The sequence below is a fragment of the Simochromis diagramma genome, unplaced genomic scaffold, assembly GCF_900408965.1.
Source record: "Simochromis diagramma unplaced genomic scaffold, fSimDia1.1 OVJJ01000421.1, whole genome shotgun sequence".
Classification (NCBI taxonomy): Eukaryota; Metazoa; Chordata; class Actinopteri; order Cichliformes; family Cichlidae; genus Simochromis; species Simochromis diagramma.
The window spans coordinates 11,241,723-11,259,962 of NW_024387250.1; the positions used below are offsets into that span (position 1 = coordinate 11,241,723).

At 41.3% G+C, this 18,240-nt stretch overlaps 1 protein-coding gene across 7 annotated transcripts in view; it reads left to right on the top strand.

Annotated features, from left to right (window-relative positions):
• Positions 1–14,146, top strand: part of cep170aa (centrosomal protein 170Aa) — a 40,079-nt gene extending 25,933 nt beyond the window's left edge. For 3 of the 7 annotated variants that reach the window (XM_040001340.1, XM_040001341.1, XM_040001348.1), the window contains 13 exons: positions 2,097–2,462; positions 2,706–2,995; positions 4,578–4,670; positions 5,334–5,451; positions 5,621–7,210; positions 7,463–7,513; positions 9,329–9,587; positions 9,729–9,960; positions 10,390–10,557; positions 10,657–10,745; positions 10,863–10,956; positions 11,067–11,118; positions 11,476–14,146. In XM_040001340.1, the coding sequence (XP_039857274.1) occupies positions 2,097–2,462; positions 2,706–2,995; positions 4,578–4,670; positions 5,334–5,451; positions 5,621–7,210; positions 7,463–7,513; positions 9,329–9,587; positions 9,729–9,960; positions 10,390–10,557; positions 10,657–10,745; positions 10,863–10,956; positions 11,067–11,118; positions 11,476–11,810 (3,737 nt within the window). In that variant the 3' untranslated portion in view covers positions 11,811–14,146. The remainder of the gene's footprint in view (positions 1–2,096; positions 2,463–2,705; positions 2,996–4,577; positions 4,671–5,333; positions 5,452–5,620; positions 7,211–7,462; positions 7,514–9,328; positions 9,588–9,728; positions 9,961–10,389; positions 10,558–10,656; positions 10,746–10,862; positions 10,957–11,066; positions 11,119–11,475) is intronic. The other 4 variants (XM_040001346.1, XM_040001344.1, XM_040001345.1 and 1 more) reach the window with 4 other exon arrangements.
• Positions 14,147–18,240: the final 4,094 nt, after the last annotated feature.

The window sequence follows — 18,240 nt, forward strand, 5'->3', positions numbered from 1 at the left end:
CCTGCCTCTCGTTGTCTGCTTATCTGCTGATCTCTTCAAGCTACTGTTTTCTTTTTTTTCTTCTTGTTAATGAAATAGATGCTTTAATAAATGCTTTAATAAACTACAGTTTGGAAAGATGGAACATTTCGAGGAGGTGGCCGGTGGAATGTGACAAATGAGCCACAGACTCTGAATTATGCCCTAGGCAGCAGAATCATTGTGAAATCCCAGTGTGGAAAAAGTACTTACAGGGGTGCTCTGCAATTTAATATTGTACTTGAATGAAGGTTGGCGCCCTGTGAAAGGCAGATTTAAAAAAAAAAAAAATGCCACAGTCTGGCTCATAAACTATAGCAAGGAATAAGACACAACTAGATGTAGAAATGTAGAAAACAATATGATCAACTTAAAAGAACTTGCATTTATCAAACAGTCAGCATTATAATGCATGCATGCGTGGCTGGCAGCATGCATGAAAAGTAAAATAATTAAATTAAAAGAGTTCACTGTAGCATAGCCAGTCAGTCTGCAGGAAGGAGGGAGCTGTTAAAGCTGGGCATACTGGGCCCAGGTGTAGCTCATCCAGTTATCCACCAAAGCACAACAAGACCAAAGCAAAACAGAGACACCTAGTGTTGGGATGGCATAGAGGTCATCTCAAAAGGTGTATTGTTGTTTAGATCTCCAGCTCTCACATTTTTTAAACAGACTTTCTTAGACTTGACAAAACAAACAAAAGTAATAGATTCAAGTAGTAGAAGTAATTAGAAAACTAAAGTGTGTCATATGTGGAGCTTCTGTAAGTACACATGTCACTGTTAACATAAATAATGCGTCATACTGATACGCCACTAATGTTTACCAGCTTTCCAGTTTTAATTCAGTGTAATGGAGGAGTTCTGCGAACTGGCTGGCCTTTTGTACATTCAGTACTGTCCATAACTTGACTCTCAGTCCTGATTACAATGAAATAAATCTAGAAAGTTATAGTTGAAGTCACGTTTAGCATTAACAGATTCAAAGGAACAGTCTGTGCACAGTGAACCTGCCAAGCCATTGAAGACCACTCAGCATGTATGCATCTTTTAGGCTCTTTGTCCTCTTTTCTCACAGAGGGCAGTTCAGTAGCACTACTTGCACATTGTGTCTGAAGTGAAAAACAGCCTAAAAACAAGCTTTTGGGGCCTGTATTATTTTGGAGAAAGTATTAACTATATCACAGAGCTTTGGGTTTATACAATGTGTGTGATCATGTGCAGCACCAGTCCTGTGGTGTTTCCTTCCCTTCGCTTCTCCCATATCCTGATGGACTGACTGCCAGCTAGTTAAATGCCAGTGACTGGTTAGGCCTTTGATTGTGTGACATTCTCTCAGCTCTAATGACAATACATTCCGTATCCTGAGCATTCTTCAGTCTCTGTTTTTTCCTTTTTGTCACACTTAATCCGTTTTCATTCCTTGCCCCTCCACCCTCCTCATTTTCCACATCCCCCAATCTTCCTCTCTGTTCAGCCTTCCCTTTTCTTTCCCCTTTTACTTCCCCTCCTTCTTCAGCCTGAACCCCCTCTACACACATACACACATACGCACACACTCTAGTCCAGCCTTCTTCTACTTCACTTCCCTCTCCATGCTTTCCTCCTCCCCTCCCCCTCGCCTCTCTTGCTGTCAGTGAAGTAGGCAGGGATAGTGGTGGGTGTGGGTGGCACGTCTGGATTAGCGTGGACGTGATGATTTGACCCAGACTGATCCAAATGTAGAATAACTCGAGTAATGCGGTAGGTTGTGAATTTAGGGTCTGTTTTATCTGTTAAATGTGTGTGTCACAACTGAAAGTTCATAGTTCATTTAGACTACGAATGTGGTTTTAGGTGGATGTGGTTCTGTGTGCCTGGCTCTTGTGTTAACTGCTTGTTGTCAGAACATGCCGCACATGCTGCTGTATGCACAGCATTGCTATATTGCATCTTTTTACATAAGCTGTGGCCTGTTGCTTTGGAATTATTTTGCATATATGTTGTGATGTAAATGTAAGATCTTTCGCTTGAGAATATGTGGACGGTCAATATAGTCAATTAAAATAATTCTTTCTTTTTTTTTTTTTGTCCCTTTAGGCAGCAAACATGAGGATGGCACCCAGAGCGACTCAGAGAATGGGCTGGGGCTGCGTTTTGCCAACAGACGCCATGCTTTAGAGGAACGCCTAAAAGCGTCACACAGCCACGTGGGAGCAGGAGGATCTGGAGAAACAGGAGGGGGCAACATAACAGTCAGTGGGACCAGAACAACTGGGACTCGTACTGCTTTTATGATTGAGTTCTATGATGAGGAAAACCCTCGCAAGCGCCGGTCATATTCATTTTCCCAGACCGCACCCTTGCTGGGAGCAGGAGTTGGTGGAGAGGGACTCTGTCCTCAGCCTCCTTCTCACCCCAAGGTGTTTAGCATTTCCACCTCGGCCACAACAGCCTCAGACTCAGGTAATAAAACTCAGATTTAATGTATTTTTACACTCTTTCTATGACCAGATTTTGTTTGTCTTTCCCAAAGTAAATGTTTAAAACTATACCCATTAAATATAATAAGACATACTGGGAGTTTAGCTATTTAAGTAAAGGAATGACACAAAGGCACTATTTATCCTCTGAAAAGCATTTTATGTATGTGTGACCATTATTTTTTTTAACAGCTGTATTTCTGTGCTCTGTGTGTGTACCTTTCAGGTAAGGTCCCAGCCCCAATACCAGCTACAGTGACTGTAGGTGCCCCTACAGCTGCCCGAGTGCTTCTTAAACAGAGGTCAGAGGACCCAAGTATTGGTCGGAGCTCGGCCAGTACCGGGCTGGCGACAGGTAGCCCCACCACCCCCAGTGAGGACACATCAATTGTGGGCAGAGGTGCAAGTACAGCTGGTGTGGAGGCAGAAGACGACCACAGTGATAAAGGTACCTACACCATCGAACTGGAAAACAAGAACCCGGAGGAAGAGGAGGCCAGGCGAATGATAGACAAGGTAGCGTGGAAACATGTCTGTTATTCTTCCCCAGCTTTCACAGTACTTGAAATGAGATGTATTTAGGATCCCACATTTTTGGGCCATAAACATCACCACTAGTTCGTGATTAAAAACATATTTTCCAGAAACGAAATCCTAAACTCTACATAACAAACTGAAACAATCTGTAAGTCTGTAAAGCCTTAAATACCTAGATCGAAATCTTTTTTTCACCTGAGATGTGCTGTGTAAATAGTATACGATAAATTACAATAGTAAATTTAAATGTGGGTTATTTAAAGGACATTTGTTGCATTTTGTTGTTTGAGTCTTAATGTTTTATGTTCTGATCCCTCCAAAGTCACAAGAAAACAAAAATTATGTGTGTTGTTGCTTTTCGTTTCCAAACGTTGACCATAAAAGTAGCAGTTAGAATGACAAGCATCATTTAAGGTCTCTGCAGTAACTGCAGAAAGTAACTGAGCCAACATAAACAGGCCAGAGCAAGGTTAATAGTCTGTTTATTACCTGCTTCATTGGCAGTTTTAGGGGTAGTGAGTCCTATGAGAGTACTTGGCGTTGTTGACATTAAAACAAAGCTATCCCCTTTCTGTTGCCTTTTTTGACCACCACCCATCTTCTCTGTCCCATTGGTAAAGCTAATGCTTCTGTAGTTGCCTGGAGAGACTTACTCCATCAAGGACTGTCCTGCTTTATTAAACAATGCTCCAGGGAGGCTGCGCCACCATCATCAATTTTCTACTGCTGCCACTGGTCTTGTGCCATAGAGCTTTTTCATGGTCACTGAAAACATACTGGAAATAGGCAAGAAATGCACTTAGAGAGATGACTGAGAGTTAAATTTACAGAGACAATTTTACTTGCTAAGGTTAGAAAGTTGTAGAAAGGAAAGTTTGCAACTCTAACAATGGCCAGTATTTTTATTTGTCACCTAACCGATTCAGAAGTTGGGATTGGCTGCACATAAACCTTTTTTAGGAAGTCAGGTTGTTGCTGTGGGTTATTAAATTACAAGGTTATCACATAGGCCTGATTTTAACTTTACTAAATGACATCTTAGTGTGGCACTTGTCCCTTCAAGTGTTGCATGCAGGTGTTATCTTAGGAGGAGCTGTGATATAATTAGTGGGGTGTATTTCGAGGTAGTGGTAGTCTGGGCACATTACATTCAAAACTGGAAGTGTTGTTATGCTAATTCCTGTAATTAGCTGACACGCTAATTGGCACACTGCTCACAGTCTGTCCGCCTTTCGCTCTCTTTTCTTTTGTAAATAGTGCATGTGTGTGTGTGTGTGTGTGTCTGTGTGATGTGTGACTGATATTTTTTTATGTCGCCATGGTACTCAAATAACCAGACCCAATTAATGCTTTATTTCAACAGCACTTACTTCTGTTTAGTTCACTTTTGTTCAGTAGGAGAACTGTTGAATGATATGTTTATAAAATATATTATGGCGGTATTTCATTTTCATTCCAAAGACTACCATTATTCTGTTGCATACAAAATGTGCATATTGTCTAAAGATTAACTGTACTTGAGCAAAACGTTTTTGTATTCTTCTTTTTTACACATTTTTAGGTGTTTGGTGTGCAGCAGAACAAAGACTCATCGATTCTGTCAGACCTGAAAGGAGAAGGAAAAGGAAAGGAGGCAGGACAGAGTGTAAAAGAGGTAGAAAACAGAACATGAACTGATTATTTGTTTTTGCTTTGTTACTTTTTTATGCCCCTTATAGTATTTTTCTTCCTTTTTCTGTCTTTGATTAGCTGTTTTATGTTCACCTATAGATTAGCATGTGTTGTTAAAGTACTGACAATAGCCTCTTAGTCCAGTGTCATATAACAGACTTAAGATTCATGACTAAGCTTCATATTGTGTGTCAGAATAACTCTGATGGCACTTACTCCCTAAGCCTGTTCGTGGGAGTAGGCAAGTCCTCCCTACGAGTGACCTAGATCATACTAAGATGAGGAGAGACATGCTCGGCCCTTTAGGCAGTTTTACAAGAGGGAGGGGACAGCGTGTGTGTGCAATGACAGCCTTTCTGTCTGTTCTTCTGTCTTTTATGCCCCCCTGTCTGGGTGATTTATATGTATTTAAATAACACACAGAGCATATAGCAAACTGTTATTTTTTTTAATATCAAATAAAAATGTAGTGAAATATCTTCATCCTTACAGTCTAACTCAGTTCTCTCATCATTTATATACTTTAATGGCTTTTAGATATAGCAATTGTCATGATCTCCTGGGTATTTTTTGTGCCACCATTAAGTTAAGTGAGCTCTATTGTAATTTTCTCAATCCTGTTTTCTTCCCTGTTGTGTCCTCCCAGGCTCTCCCTGGTGATTCTAGCTGGGTCTCTCAGTGGGCCAGCATAGCAGCCAATCACACAAGAACAGACCCAGAGGGTTCAGGAGCAGAAACAGGCAGCTTCCTGCACAAAGAGAGAGGTAGATACTATTGGAAACTCGGTTTTTAAACACAATATGTTTTCATTTTTAAAACCTTGATATGCTAATTATTTCAAAGTAGAACTAGGACTGAAAATCTTTTTTTTTTTTATTTCATGCAAACAAAAGAAAAAAAAAAGAATCACAATTAAGTTGTTTTTTCTTATAGGTGCTAATACTGTTGAGTCTGGTGCCTCCCTCAGCAGAGGCGAATCCTCCTCCAGTCTGACTGACCGTAAGCGTAGGACCCTCCCTCAGCTCCCTGTGGATGACTCCCGGGCTAAATCTGCTACCCAGACTCTGAGGTCAGAGATTGGGGAAAAGCAGGATACTGAACCTCAGGAGAAAGAGAACAAGGGAGACGGGGAGTCCCCGACTCCCATGGAGAACAGCGAAATGACTAGTAAACGGAAACAAAGTTCCACCTCCTCTCCATCTAAGGCTTCTCTCCGGACCTCTGGAAGCACTGAGAGGAGGAAGAAGTCAGAGGAGAGGAAAGGAGGAGGAGGAGGAGCAGGAGGAGGAGCAGGAGAAGGAAGCGAGAAGTCTGGAAAGCCTCTAGTCCGCCAGGGCAGTTTCACAATTGAGAAGCCCAGTGCCAGCGTCCCTGCCGAGCTCATCCCACGTATAAACAGAGGCTGCAATGGACGTGAACGCAGTGATTCTGTAGGCAGCATGGATACTGCAACTCTCCTGAAGGACACTGAAGCTGTCATGGCTTTCCTAGAGGCCAAACTAAGAGATGAAAACAAACTAGATCAGAAAAGTAATAAAGCTGGCATCACTGCTCAGGGTTCAAGTTCAGCCCTCCTCCCTCGGACTGACTCTATCTCTCCTGAATCAGATGTGGACACAGCCAGCACAGCTAGTCATGTGGCTGAATCGGCAGATAAGAAAGCAGCAGCCAGTGTACAAAAACGGCGTTCCCTCAGCAGCATGCACCGGGAGAAAAGCAATATGAGCACAGCTTCCAAAACCAGCATCACAAATCCCAGTGCTCGTGAACGGTTGGAGAGAAAGACTAAAAGCAGGCCAGTCGAAGCAACGACCCGGACTGATGCACGTCGCTCTGTTCAGCCATCTTCTGCCTCCTCCAGAGCACGGCAGCCCTCGGCAGATCTCACTGATGACGACCAGACTTCATCCTTTCCCATCTCCGACATCCTCTCCTCAGACCAGGAGACCTACTCTGGACCTCTGGGGCACTCAACACACGGACGCGGCTCAGATGATGTCTTGCAATCCAAACTTGATAGGTCTGCAAAGACATCTGCCAGTGGTTCTTCCAAAACCAGCCGGACTCTTCATGCAGCCACAGCCTCCTCCTTGAGCAAGCAAGCCTCACTGCCTCAGCCACGACCCACAAGAGCTTCTCTTCTCCGTCGTGCTCGACTGGGAGACACATCTGACACAGATCTAGCTGATGCAGACAGGGTGTCTGTGGCTTCTGAGGTGTCCACCACCAGCTCCACCTCAAAACCGCCATCGGGCCGGAAAGGGATGTCACGGCTGGATTTGCTGGCGCAGCCACGAAGAAACCGTCTGGGCTCCATCTCAGCCCGCAGTGACTCTGAGTGTACAGTGACCCGAAGCTCCACCTCTTCACCCCGGCTATCGTCTGAGACTGCTCTGCGTCTGGGCTTGCGCTCATCAACACCCACGGAGAACAAGCTGACACCCAGAATGAGAGCCAACAGCGTGTCCAAACTGAATGAAGCCAAAACCAAGACCACTACAGCGGGGTACTGCTCGCCCACAGGTGAATACATCTACTCCAGCACTGTTGTCTGATTGATTCAGATTTTTTAGTTGCACAGAGAAAGAAAAAAGTAGTTTTAGCTGTTCATTTTATTTTTGTTTTGACCTAATTATCAGTTTCTTTATAAAAAAGTACGACAAAGTGTAATTACATCTACATCATTGCATACCTCACATGTCAGTGTGTAAACATCTGTGTCCAAACATTTCCACCGTGTTGTGATGATTTGGTGCATTGGTTTTCATTATCCAGAGAGCTTTCAACCCGAACCTCCAGGTGGTGATACAGAGGAGGAGCTAATGGGTACTGTACCAGGACTATAGAGCCTAACTAGACTGTGTGTGTGTGTCTAGTGTGTACAAGTGTGTGTCAGACCTGGGTCACAGGAATAGAAGGTTGAGCTCCACAGGATCTGAACTGTGTTACTGCAGCAACTCAGTTTTAAAAATGGCGCTGCTTGCATTTAAAAGTTAAATGAAAACAATGTATGTACGTTGAGTAGCTTCTTTGGCAAAAATTGCCACATACAAAAATGCAAAGGCTTAGTAAATCACCAGTAAATGTCAACGTAAACTACAATGACCCAGCTCTAGCATATTTGTACTGTTAACGTCTCCTACCTAAAATCTGCTGTGATGAGGACTCGAATGCTCTACCCATACTCTTACTGCGTCAAATCTGTAGTTTGGCCCTATATCCCATGCTACATGCAGCCTGAAGTGCACCTTTTCAGAGGTTTCCTAGTTCTGTTTTTGTAGTAGTATGTTGTATTATATGTAATTATTAATTAGCACAAGGTTAAAACTGCAGTGATGCACATGGTAACAGGATTTGTTTGTATCTAGATTGGTTACTGTGCTGATGCAGTAGCTAGATTTTTACAAGTTTACCATGTTTTTTAAATGCTTTTATAGATTCAGTGAATTCAATCATATTCAATTCCAATATGATCAGTCACTCCTGATAGCAAATCAATACAGTCGTATCAGCTCTGTAAAGTATACGAAAAAATTTTATAGCAGGTATAAATGCTAACAGCGATGTATTAAAGATTAGGCTTCACTTCTATCCAAAGATCTGATATTTGATCTCCAACTCTGTGATTATGTGGTCCTGGCTCCACCTTGTGGAGAATTTACACGTAGAGCAGGGGTGTCGGACCACGTACAGTCCACTTTGTGGCAAAAAAAGAAATCTGTCAGCACGACTCTTTGTGCTTAAGTTATAAGACGTGCAGAATTACAGAAGTAGTTCTGGTAGGTCTTTGCTCAGGCTGTCCCTTAATTTTAAAGCAAAAGGTTTTTTGACCATTTATTTTAGTCCTATTGTAAAAAAAAAACCCTGAAGGTTTTATAGTTGATAGTGAAAAACATGGAAATTTTCTTTCATTTAACTGTTGTGCAAATACCTAATTACTTTGGTGTTGTTTATGCCTTCCTTTACTTGGTCCTGAATTAGAGTCTTTGCTGGGCTGATTCTAGCCCTCTGGCCTCATGTTTGACACCCCTGATCTAGACACTTCCGCTCTGAGGAGACTGGAAGAGCACTCTGTGTCATCTCATCATGGCACAGTTACAGTACATTAATGGCTCTGGTGTGTGAGCATTTTGAAGCAGGTTAACATACACTAACATGGTTCTAACAAGATTTGTTAACTTGTTGGATGCTTTTGTTGGCAGCATGGGCCAAGAGCTTTTCAATAAACTCAACTAGTGTTTCTTTTTTTGTTGTTGTTTTTAATTATGTTTTTTAAACTCCAAACATTGCTGCATCAGTCCATACAACAACTAAGCAAAGTTGCAATAATGATAGTATTCCTGAAATACTTGGCACCACTAACGCTTCTTATTCTCCCATCGTTTTTTATTCAAGCTCAGCAAGGCAGTTCAGTAATCAAGCTTATCGTCGTTGCCTTTGAGAAATATCTGTGTTTGTCAACAAACAAGGAAGCATCCATTCTCCTCCGCTTAACATTCATATTTTGTCAGATCAGAGCAGAATCGGCTGCTGGCTTCCTCAGAAACAAAGCATCTCAACTTTACAAGCACATTTATCTGTTTTATGAATAACTGATATTTTTGACTGAAAGATGACATTTCTCATGCACTTCTATCATAGTGTCCAGCAGCAGCAGGTGGAGACGTCTGCCACCAGAGTACGGTTCCACCTCGGAGGAAGAGTTCGGCTCCAATCGCAATTCTCCGAAACGGCCCCACGTGCGGCCTCATCACATCGTCCCACACCGCAACTCCAGACTCGGCGCCACTGTGAGCCCAGTTGGGGTGACGGGCCCAGGTGGAGTGGGGATCAAACACCGCATGAAAGAGCAAGAGGAGTACATCAGGGACTGGACAGCACACAGCGAGGAGATAGCCAGGTACTGATCCACACTGAACTGAGTGAAACTGAGCTTTAATGGTTTAACGGTTTTGTATATGCTGTTCTGTGTATGCAGGTTTCATGTGTTCATGTGGCTGTTTATCCCGAGTCCTAAAGAACCCCGTCTGATGGTTAACAGGTTATTCCCCTGTGTGCGCAGGATCAGCCAGGACCTGGCTAAGGACTTGGCCATCTTGGCTCGTGAAATCCACGATGTTGCCGGCGAGATTGACTCAGTCAGCTCATCCGGCACAGCACCCAGCACCACAGTCAGCACCGCTGCCACCACTCCAGGATCGGCCATTGACACTCGGGAAGAGGTAGGCCCTGCACGTCCTACGCAGCCGGATATACAGGACAGCATGAAAAAGGTGCCCATTTTTCTTCTTCTTATTGCCTTACTGCGTGTGTTTCCATTGCACTCTTCCATCTTAATGTTTTGCTTTCATTTAAAAAAAAAATGCCTCTCTGCTGCTTCTTGATCTCACCTGCTGTGTGGTATTCACGTATTACAGTCCCATGCACTCCACTTTCATTTGTTTATCCTTATTTTGACCAAGAGAGTATTTTTTTTTTAAATTATTTTTCTACTATAAGACTAAAAACCGACTTTCTTTGGCTAAACAGTTAAAAAGCTTCAGAGCTGCTTAGCTTTTACTGATAGAGTTTTTCTTTCATTTCCCATGAATTCTCACATACTATGTTAAACTAAAGTAGAACAACACCGAAGTTCTACTTTCGGTTCAAAACTTTGACATCCTTCTTCTCTCCCTGCTCCATCTCTCCCCCTCTTTGCCTAGTTGGTTGATCGGGTGTTTGATGAGAGCCTCAACTTCAGGAAGATCCCACCTGTGATTTCAACTAGTAAGCCACCAGAGATAAACGGTAAACCAGCAGAGCTCCGGCCCCGTGCTCCTGACAACTTGGAGCCTCGAGCTTTAAGAAGACGCACCTGGAATAGAGAGGAGGTTAGAGGCAAACAAGAACATATGACACCAAATTTCTGGAAGCTGCGTTGCATTCAGCAGTCAGCTTAACAGTCAGTTTCTTCTTCTGTGTGCATGCAGGCCGTGTTAGACAGCCTGCTGCTCCATTCAGTTTCCCAGCTGTCCACCAAGATCAGGCACTCCATTGACAAAACAGCAGGAAAAATAAGGTGAGTATACTTGTTGATATAAGTACCATTAGCATTTAACAACATATCTACAGTGCCTAACTCTAACCCATTGATCCTGAATACAAACGTGACCTGTTGTACAATGTTTGCTTCCAGGATTTTGTTTAAGGATAAGGACAGAAACTGGGATGAAATTGAGAGTAAACTAAGATCAGAGAGTGAAGTACCACTCCTTAAAACTTCCAACAAGGTGCGTAAATTCATCTGTCTGAATCATATCGAGTGACAAACAATTCCCAGTGTTAAGTGAATCCAATCGTTTTACTTCCTAATCATTTTATTTCCACCCTCCATTCACAGGAAATTTCTGGTATTCTGCTTGAACTGAAGAGAGTCGAAAAGCAGCTTCAAGGTAAATTATAAATGTGAACTCGCTCAGAGTCGTAGACATTTTCCTGCATCTCAACTCTGTTTATTTGTATTTAAAAGTTGAGAAGCACCTTAATACTAAGGGAAAAGAAATAAAAATGATGGATTTCTTTCAAATGCTGAAAATTCATCACCCTGCAAAGTGGGACGGACACATATGTAGGAAACGGAGGTGTCAGAAAGATTCTCTGCAAATCTGAAATGTTTTTCTTCTTCTACACTTGTGCATGTGGCTTTTAAAGCAAGACCAGATCAAAAACTATATTTTACAATAGAAAATATACACTGGCTTTTACATGAAGCCTTTCACACACTGACCCTCTGTCTATTTCTGTGATAGTGATCAATGTGATGGTAGACCCAGATGGGACTCTGGATGCCTTGGCCAGCCTCAGCCTGACCAGCCCCACAACCCCTACAAAGCCCCAAGCCGCCAAAACAACTCCCCCCTCTGCTACCAGCCCTGGGTCGGCACCCCCAGCCAAAGAATCACTGCCGGAGATACTTCCAGGGTCTGGAGGTTCAGCAGCAGCCTCCGCCAGGGTTCAGACTTCTTCTGCCAGCACGGAGGAGAAAGCACGCGACACCAGCATTGGTTTGGGTAAATCGGCAGTCGGAGGTCTTAGCTTCAGCCGGATCCGGCCGAGCGGAGAGGAGGCCATCGCCCAGAAATAAAGTTTGGTTTATGTGAATAAACAAATGGATTGGAGTGCCAGCGGCTGGTGATCCATGTAGAAACATTCAAACTGTTTTGTTTGTTTATTTGTTTATGACAGAACAATGGCCATTCTGAGACTATACCAGTCTAAGATTATAGCATAATATAAAAAAAAAAGATCTCCTCACCAGAATTGAAGTGCTTCATCTGACGTTTAGACTCCCCTCTCTGACCCTCAGCTGATACATCATGAGTTAACCATGAACAGAAATTGACCCATGAATGAAAGACTGACATTTCAACTTTGAACTGTTCAAGCTGGCCGGCTGACATGGCGGTCCCGGTCGGGTGCTCTCTCAGTGGACAGATTTCTGTGGGCGTACAGTCTCCTCCAGTCCTCTTGCCTTCTCCGTGTGTCTGGACCCCTTCTACACTAAGGACATGCCTTAAAACATATCCTCCATAGTAGCAGCATGACCCCGTATCCCTTCTACTTCAAAGACTTTTAACACTTTCATGACAGACTGCATTGTAACATAACACTTGCAAAACATGTTCTATTTACACTAGAACAAAATACAACACACTGCAATAATTTATTAGCTCCACGCCAGTGCAAAGAATATTTCAGCAGCCTTAAATAACCACCCCGACAAACCACAGTCATAAATAGACATGCTTTATGCCAGGAACTGCCAAATTGCAGATGTTTTATATATTTCCGAATTGTAACCGTCCATCGAGCCGTCTCTCAAACTGATTTGCAGTGCCTCCCCATCTGTCGGTTCACCTATTTCTTGTTCGCCTGTTATGTTCCCCTCTGTCCTCCCCATTTTTTCCTCCTTGTAGCTGGAAACATGTTTGTCAGAGCAGTAGCACATGCATGAGAGAGCCGAGTGTTTTCTCCCTGCAAGCTAGCGCCTGGGTTGCTCTCAACAATACTGAATAGTGGTTTTACTCAGTAGTAACAGCCTAAGAGAAACCAATGATAATCACTTACCAAAGCGAGTATGTTTCCAAACGCTAAAAAGTCATCAACTGATATTGCAGTTCATCTTAACGTGATCTGGTCTGCAGTTCACCCACCTCTCTGAATGTCAAAACCCAGTCTCTGTTAGCAAATCAAGGATTCAAGAAGATTATTTATTATAACGAATCATTATTTTAATAATTGCAAACAGATATTTCTGGCCCCTGTGAGAATCTATGCCTAAGTGTCTTTATGATTTCCAATTGGCTTTTTCTCCGCTTTTTTTTTTTTTTTTTCTCCAAGTCACAGATTGACTTCTGTTTCAAGTAGCAACAAAGAAGGTCACTGTTTAAACCACTGTTTTATATTTAGACACTTTTTATGATTTGACTTGTTCGTTTTCTTTGTGCATACAAAATCTGAACTTGAAAAAAGCTGCTGGGTTAGTTTCAATTAATGTGCTGTCAAAAGAATATAGGCACCTCACAAGAAGCCTTTTTATGGTTTAAAATATCAAGTCGTTGAATTGATTAGATAATTACAAAATAAGCTCCCCGTCTGTGAAGATTTAATGAATTTTGCTTGTGTATATACAGAAGGTGCATTGTTATCTTACTGATACTGTGGAATTTCAGTATAATTAACCTCTTACTCATTGACATTGCTGCTTTTGTAGTTATTTTATGGGGACTAACCATTTTCTGAATCTCTCTCCAGCTTATAGTCTGTGTACTAGAGTAAGACAACTTAAAGGCAAGTGTATTAGTACTTAGATGCTCATGGAATAGTGAATTAGGTACCACAATACATGTTCATTTCCTTCTCTATACCGTACTGTACAATGTTTTTCAATGCCTCAAAGTGCCCGTTTTGAAGCTGGGGGGGGCATTGATTACAAGAAGAAAAAAAGACGTAGTCATTTAAGGAAGATTTATCTGGTTTTGCACATCAGATTGTGGTGTGTTTTCATGCAGAAGTAGTCAAAGGCTGCATCAGATGAGCGATATCACTTAGCCTGATATCAGACGTGACTGCCTTGCCTCTCTGGAACTATTCTGCCTGTACAAAAAAAAAAAAAGAAGAAGAAGAAGAAGCCTCTAATTGTGTTTTTATTTTTTATTTTTCTCCCATTTTATCAGAAAAAATATAAATTGGGGGACTGTGAATGCTAGGTACAGGCTTATTTTTTAAAACTCTACATGTGTCATCTGCTCAGTGGTCTTTGTATTTTTTTTTTCTTGTTATTTTTGTAAAGAAAAAAAAAACATTTTATTTATTTTATTTTATTTTTTTTTCTTTTAATATGTTGTGGATGTTTCATGCATTTTATATTTGTTCAGTTATCTGCATTGGTTCTTACTGTTAATAAAAAAGAGCCATACACTTGTCTGTCCAATTTCATTTGACTAGGCAGTGAAAAAAAACACTCACCAGTCACTACATTAGGTACACCTTGCTAGTACTGCACTTTTGCCTTCAAAACAAGGTGCTGGAAACAATTCTCAGAGATTTGAACTCATTGTGAACCCATTTTCATGATCAAGAAACTGGTGTGAGTTTTATGACAGGATGTGTTATCTTACTGGAATTAATAATCTTTAAACAGACACTCACTGATCCTGTAAGAGCAGGAATTTAACTACAAACCCTCATAGTTCCCATCAGTATCATTCATTCTCTGCCTCAATGGTCACAGTGGCTAGTTTAAGTACGTTTGCCCCATAGAAATCCACTGATGTTCAGTGAGTCCCTTTGATACATATTTAGACCTTCATAATTTTCAGCGTGCATGAGTGTTATATCTCCATCTCATCCTAAACATTTTACCAACATGTAAAAGGCATACGTCCACAAGATTTTGATTTGTTTAATTTTAATTGAAACTTGGTTTTGTTTTTTTTTCTGAATAAATGTGTGAGATGGCCCTCAGGCCTCTAAATCCACATCCAGGTTTAGGTGACTACTTGGATTAGGGGAGTATTATTTAGAGCAATGTTTGTCACTTTGGTTAATCGCTCAACTCAGGCCGTTTTTGTTCAGTCTTTTTCTAACTGAACTTTCACATTTAACATGCTAACTGAAGCCTGTAGAGTCTGAGATGTAGCTCTTTTATTTTCTGTATTGTACAGTCTGACTTAGGGGTGAATTTGCTGGGATTGGTGACTGTGTTGCATGTTTAGAATAATCTTCTTCAGAGTAGACTTTTGGTGTAAGATGATAGTGAATGAAAAAAGCTATAAAAAGCTGCTGTGGTTTTAATTTTCCAAGAGAGGTAATGCACATAATACAGAGACGTATGGAGCGCCAGGACTGCCATAATGAATGAATTAAATACAACCATTATAAGTAATGAATTGTCATAAGTAATTAAAATTGGAAGTAATTAATTAAACAAATAGTTATGACACATGTAATTAATAATTATTGACACTTTAATTAATTATTTAAGGTTTTCCACATTTTAATTATTTTTGACACATTTTATTATTAATTATTGACACATTTAATTAAATTATTGAGGAATTTTCACATTTTAATTAGTATGACACATTAATATTAATTATTGACACATTTAATTAATTATTTATGTATTTCACATTTTAATTAATTATTGACACATTTAATTAATTATTGACACATTTAATTAATTATTTAATGATATATTTATTTATTTCATTTTGGCAGTCCTGGCGCCTGGCTCTCATCTTGAAATAATTTCATCTGTCAGCCTCACCCATCAAACTCAGGGGGCGGGGTTAACGCTGCCATGCAGCTTCTCTAACATTTGATTGGTTGCCGTGCAAAGTAAGTCAAAACAGGTTGATCCTAGATAATCGATTGCTTGTGTAGACTTGGGGCAGCCAGGTATCCCAGAATGCAGATCAAATCACAGGCAGCAATGGTGGTGGTGTAGTTTTAAAATACCCCGTTTTTCTGTCACCAGCTACACTTTTAACAGTGTTTTAGCCGCGAATGTCACCGTAACCTTCACATGTCTGGTCAGGTTGTCAACATAGAACATGTTTGCAAAAGTGCTCAGATGTTTTCAGAGATTTCACTAGCTTCTGCTAACAATTAGCATGCAGAGTGCACCCAGGGGGTTACGTTAACCGGTTTGTTTACATATTCCACTCTCCGTGTTCCACATGTTGCATTCGCAGATTCTCATTTTCACCGAACGATCGTCTCTTTCCACCTGGTCTTGTGTCTCTGTGCTTCTGTAACATAAAGAACGAGCTGACATTTTTCTCACGAAACCAGCGATCAGCTCAACAGACCCTCAGTTTACCTGCATGCATCCTTCTCCTCACCTGTCAGCTGTTTAACACCTGCTGCTAATTCAAGAAACACGCCTACGTTACCTGGTGATAGTCACAGTTTAACCTGGGCAGCCGGTGCTCGATATAAAGCAATGTCAGCGCATTTTTCTGCACAAGATAAGTAAATATAGTGTTTTCCCCGAGCGCAGAGCTGCTGGAGCTTCCTTACAGAGCACTTTATAGGCGAAGCAGCTTCATCAGCGGCTGATGTCCAATCACCGGCACACAGCTTTGAAACCTCACCTGAGTTTTAGCTCTCAGTGGTTAAACGCTGGACTTCATTCACTCAGGTTCTGTCTGTCGGGTCACGTTTACTTCGCTGTTTTATTTACAACTGAGCAAATCGGTTTGGCTGAGGTTAAAGTTAAGTTTCATAACTGCATAGTTTCACAGACGTTTAATGGTTCACTGGCACATGTGTTAGACTGAACTATTCGCTTTTCTTTATCTGGTGTGTTTTGGATTTAACAGTGAATTTTGAGATTAAACTGACTTTTAAAATGTTTTTATACAAAGAGGAAAGAGAAGGCGCATTTCCACTGAGAGAAGCAGAGTTTGCAACAGCATGTTCATCATGAAGTCTGCAACCTGGACAGAAATATTATATCATCTGTTTTTTAATAGTTATTCAACTGTATTCTAAGCACCAGCTGTCTGTTAGAATGTGATTTTTTTTCTCTCTCTGTTGGCAGAGGTATAAAAAATGCGCAGGAAAATCTGACGTGCATGGCAAACTTCACCGACGATATTTAGGGAGGGATAAACACACATCAAACATAAACGAACCATTTGCCTGTCTCCATAATTGAGAGCATTTTCTCTTCTTATGTCAACACTCTCTCATGTTTACCTGTCAAAGGCTTGTTACAAACTATGAAACACATCGTGCAGACTTATGGATGTTAGAAGAAAAGTAATACTGCTCATGAAGGAGACTAAAGGCAGGAAGGTGTCCTTTAAAACTAAACATGTTAATAGGACCTCCCTATTTATATCATAGTTTATGATATAGCACGTGTATTTCAGTAATAGCCTGCTGATTTCAGTGTAGTGGTGAACAGTCGCACAGCTCACGTAGGCGTTATCTGTGATACTCCTTAACTATAATTTATCCAAATTAACTTCAGTTAACCATTCAGACGGTTCTTTTGCAATGAAAAACATAAACACCCATGCTGCCGGTAGGTTTCCTCAGTGCCAGCTGTTAACATTATAGCTGCTTATGCAGTAACCATGGTAACCACGGACTCTGAGCGGCTGGATCGACGGAGGTCAGACAACAATTTTACATGTATGATCTTAAAACAGGACACAGCCACTATACTTGCTGGCCTCATATCAAATGTGAAGGCAGACTGAGTCTATGTTTGACGTTTTTTATATCTAATCTTCCTTTTCAAACATTTAAAGAGCAGCGAGTCTGCAGCTGAGGGAATACAAACTCAAACTGTCGGAACAGGTTTGCTCGTTTCTTGGATTCATTTGGTGATTTATTAAATGTATAACTGTTATTCTAATCTGCTGCCGAGTCTCTTACACTTTTCTTTATGCTGTATATTTTCACGTCTCTGGAATAGTTGGCAGTTAGATAGTCAGCTGGGAAACTCTGTGTTAACTCATGGAGCTGAGGATATCGTGGATATGCTGACCTCGCTCCGTGGTGTACAGGGCCGTTTACCCTCATGATTAATATTCACTATAAAAATATTAGCCGAACATCATGAAGTCTGTATGTGTTTCATAGTGTCGAACAACCTTTGTACAGTTAAAGCCAGCAGTTACTACATGACAGAAACACCAACGTTATCTCTTTTATGCGTTTATACGCAGGTCACGCTGATTACTGAACAAAAACCCAAAGATCAGATGTTAAACAGATTTATTTGCTCTCTCTCCTCCTTAAACATGTTTTTAATGTTAGTTATAATTCAGAATTGGCGACTGAAACATGTAGGACACATAAGAACATCAGGAAATAAAACACCGATAAATATAACCTCAGTAAAATAAGTCAGCGGGCGTTACTACAGCTGTGTACCGGGGCCTGCGCTTTGTTGGTGGGATTGCTTGCGAGGCGAGCGGGTCTATCCCACGCTTTGCCGTGAGACAGGGCAGACATCTCCGAAATCATCGAAGCACTTTTGCAAAGAGGCTGTA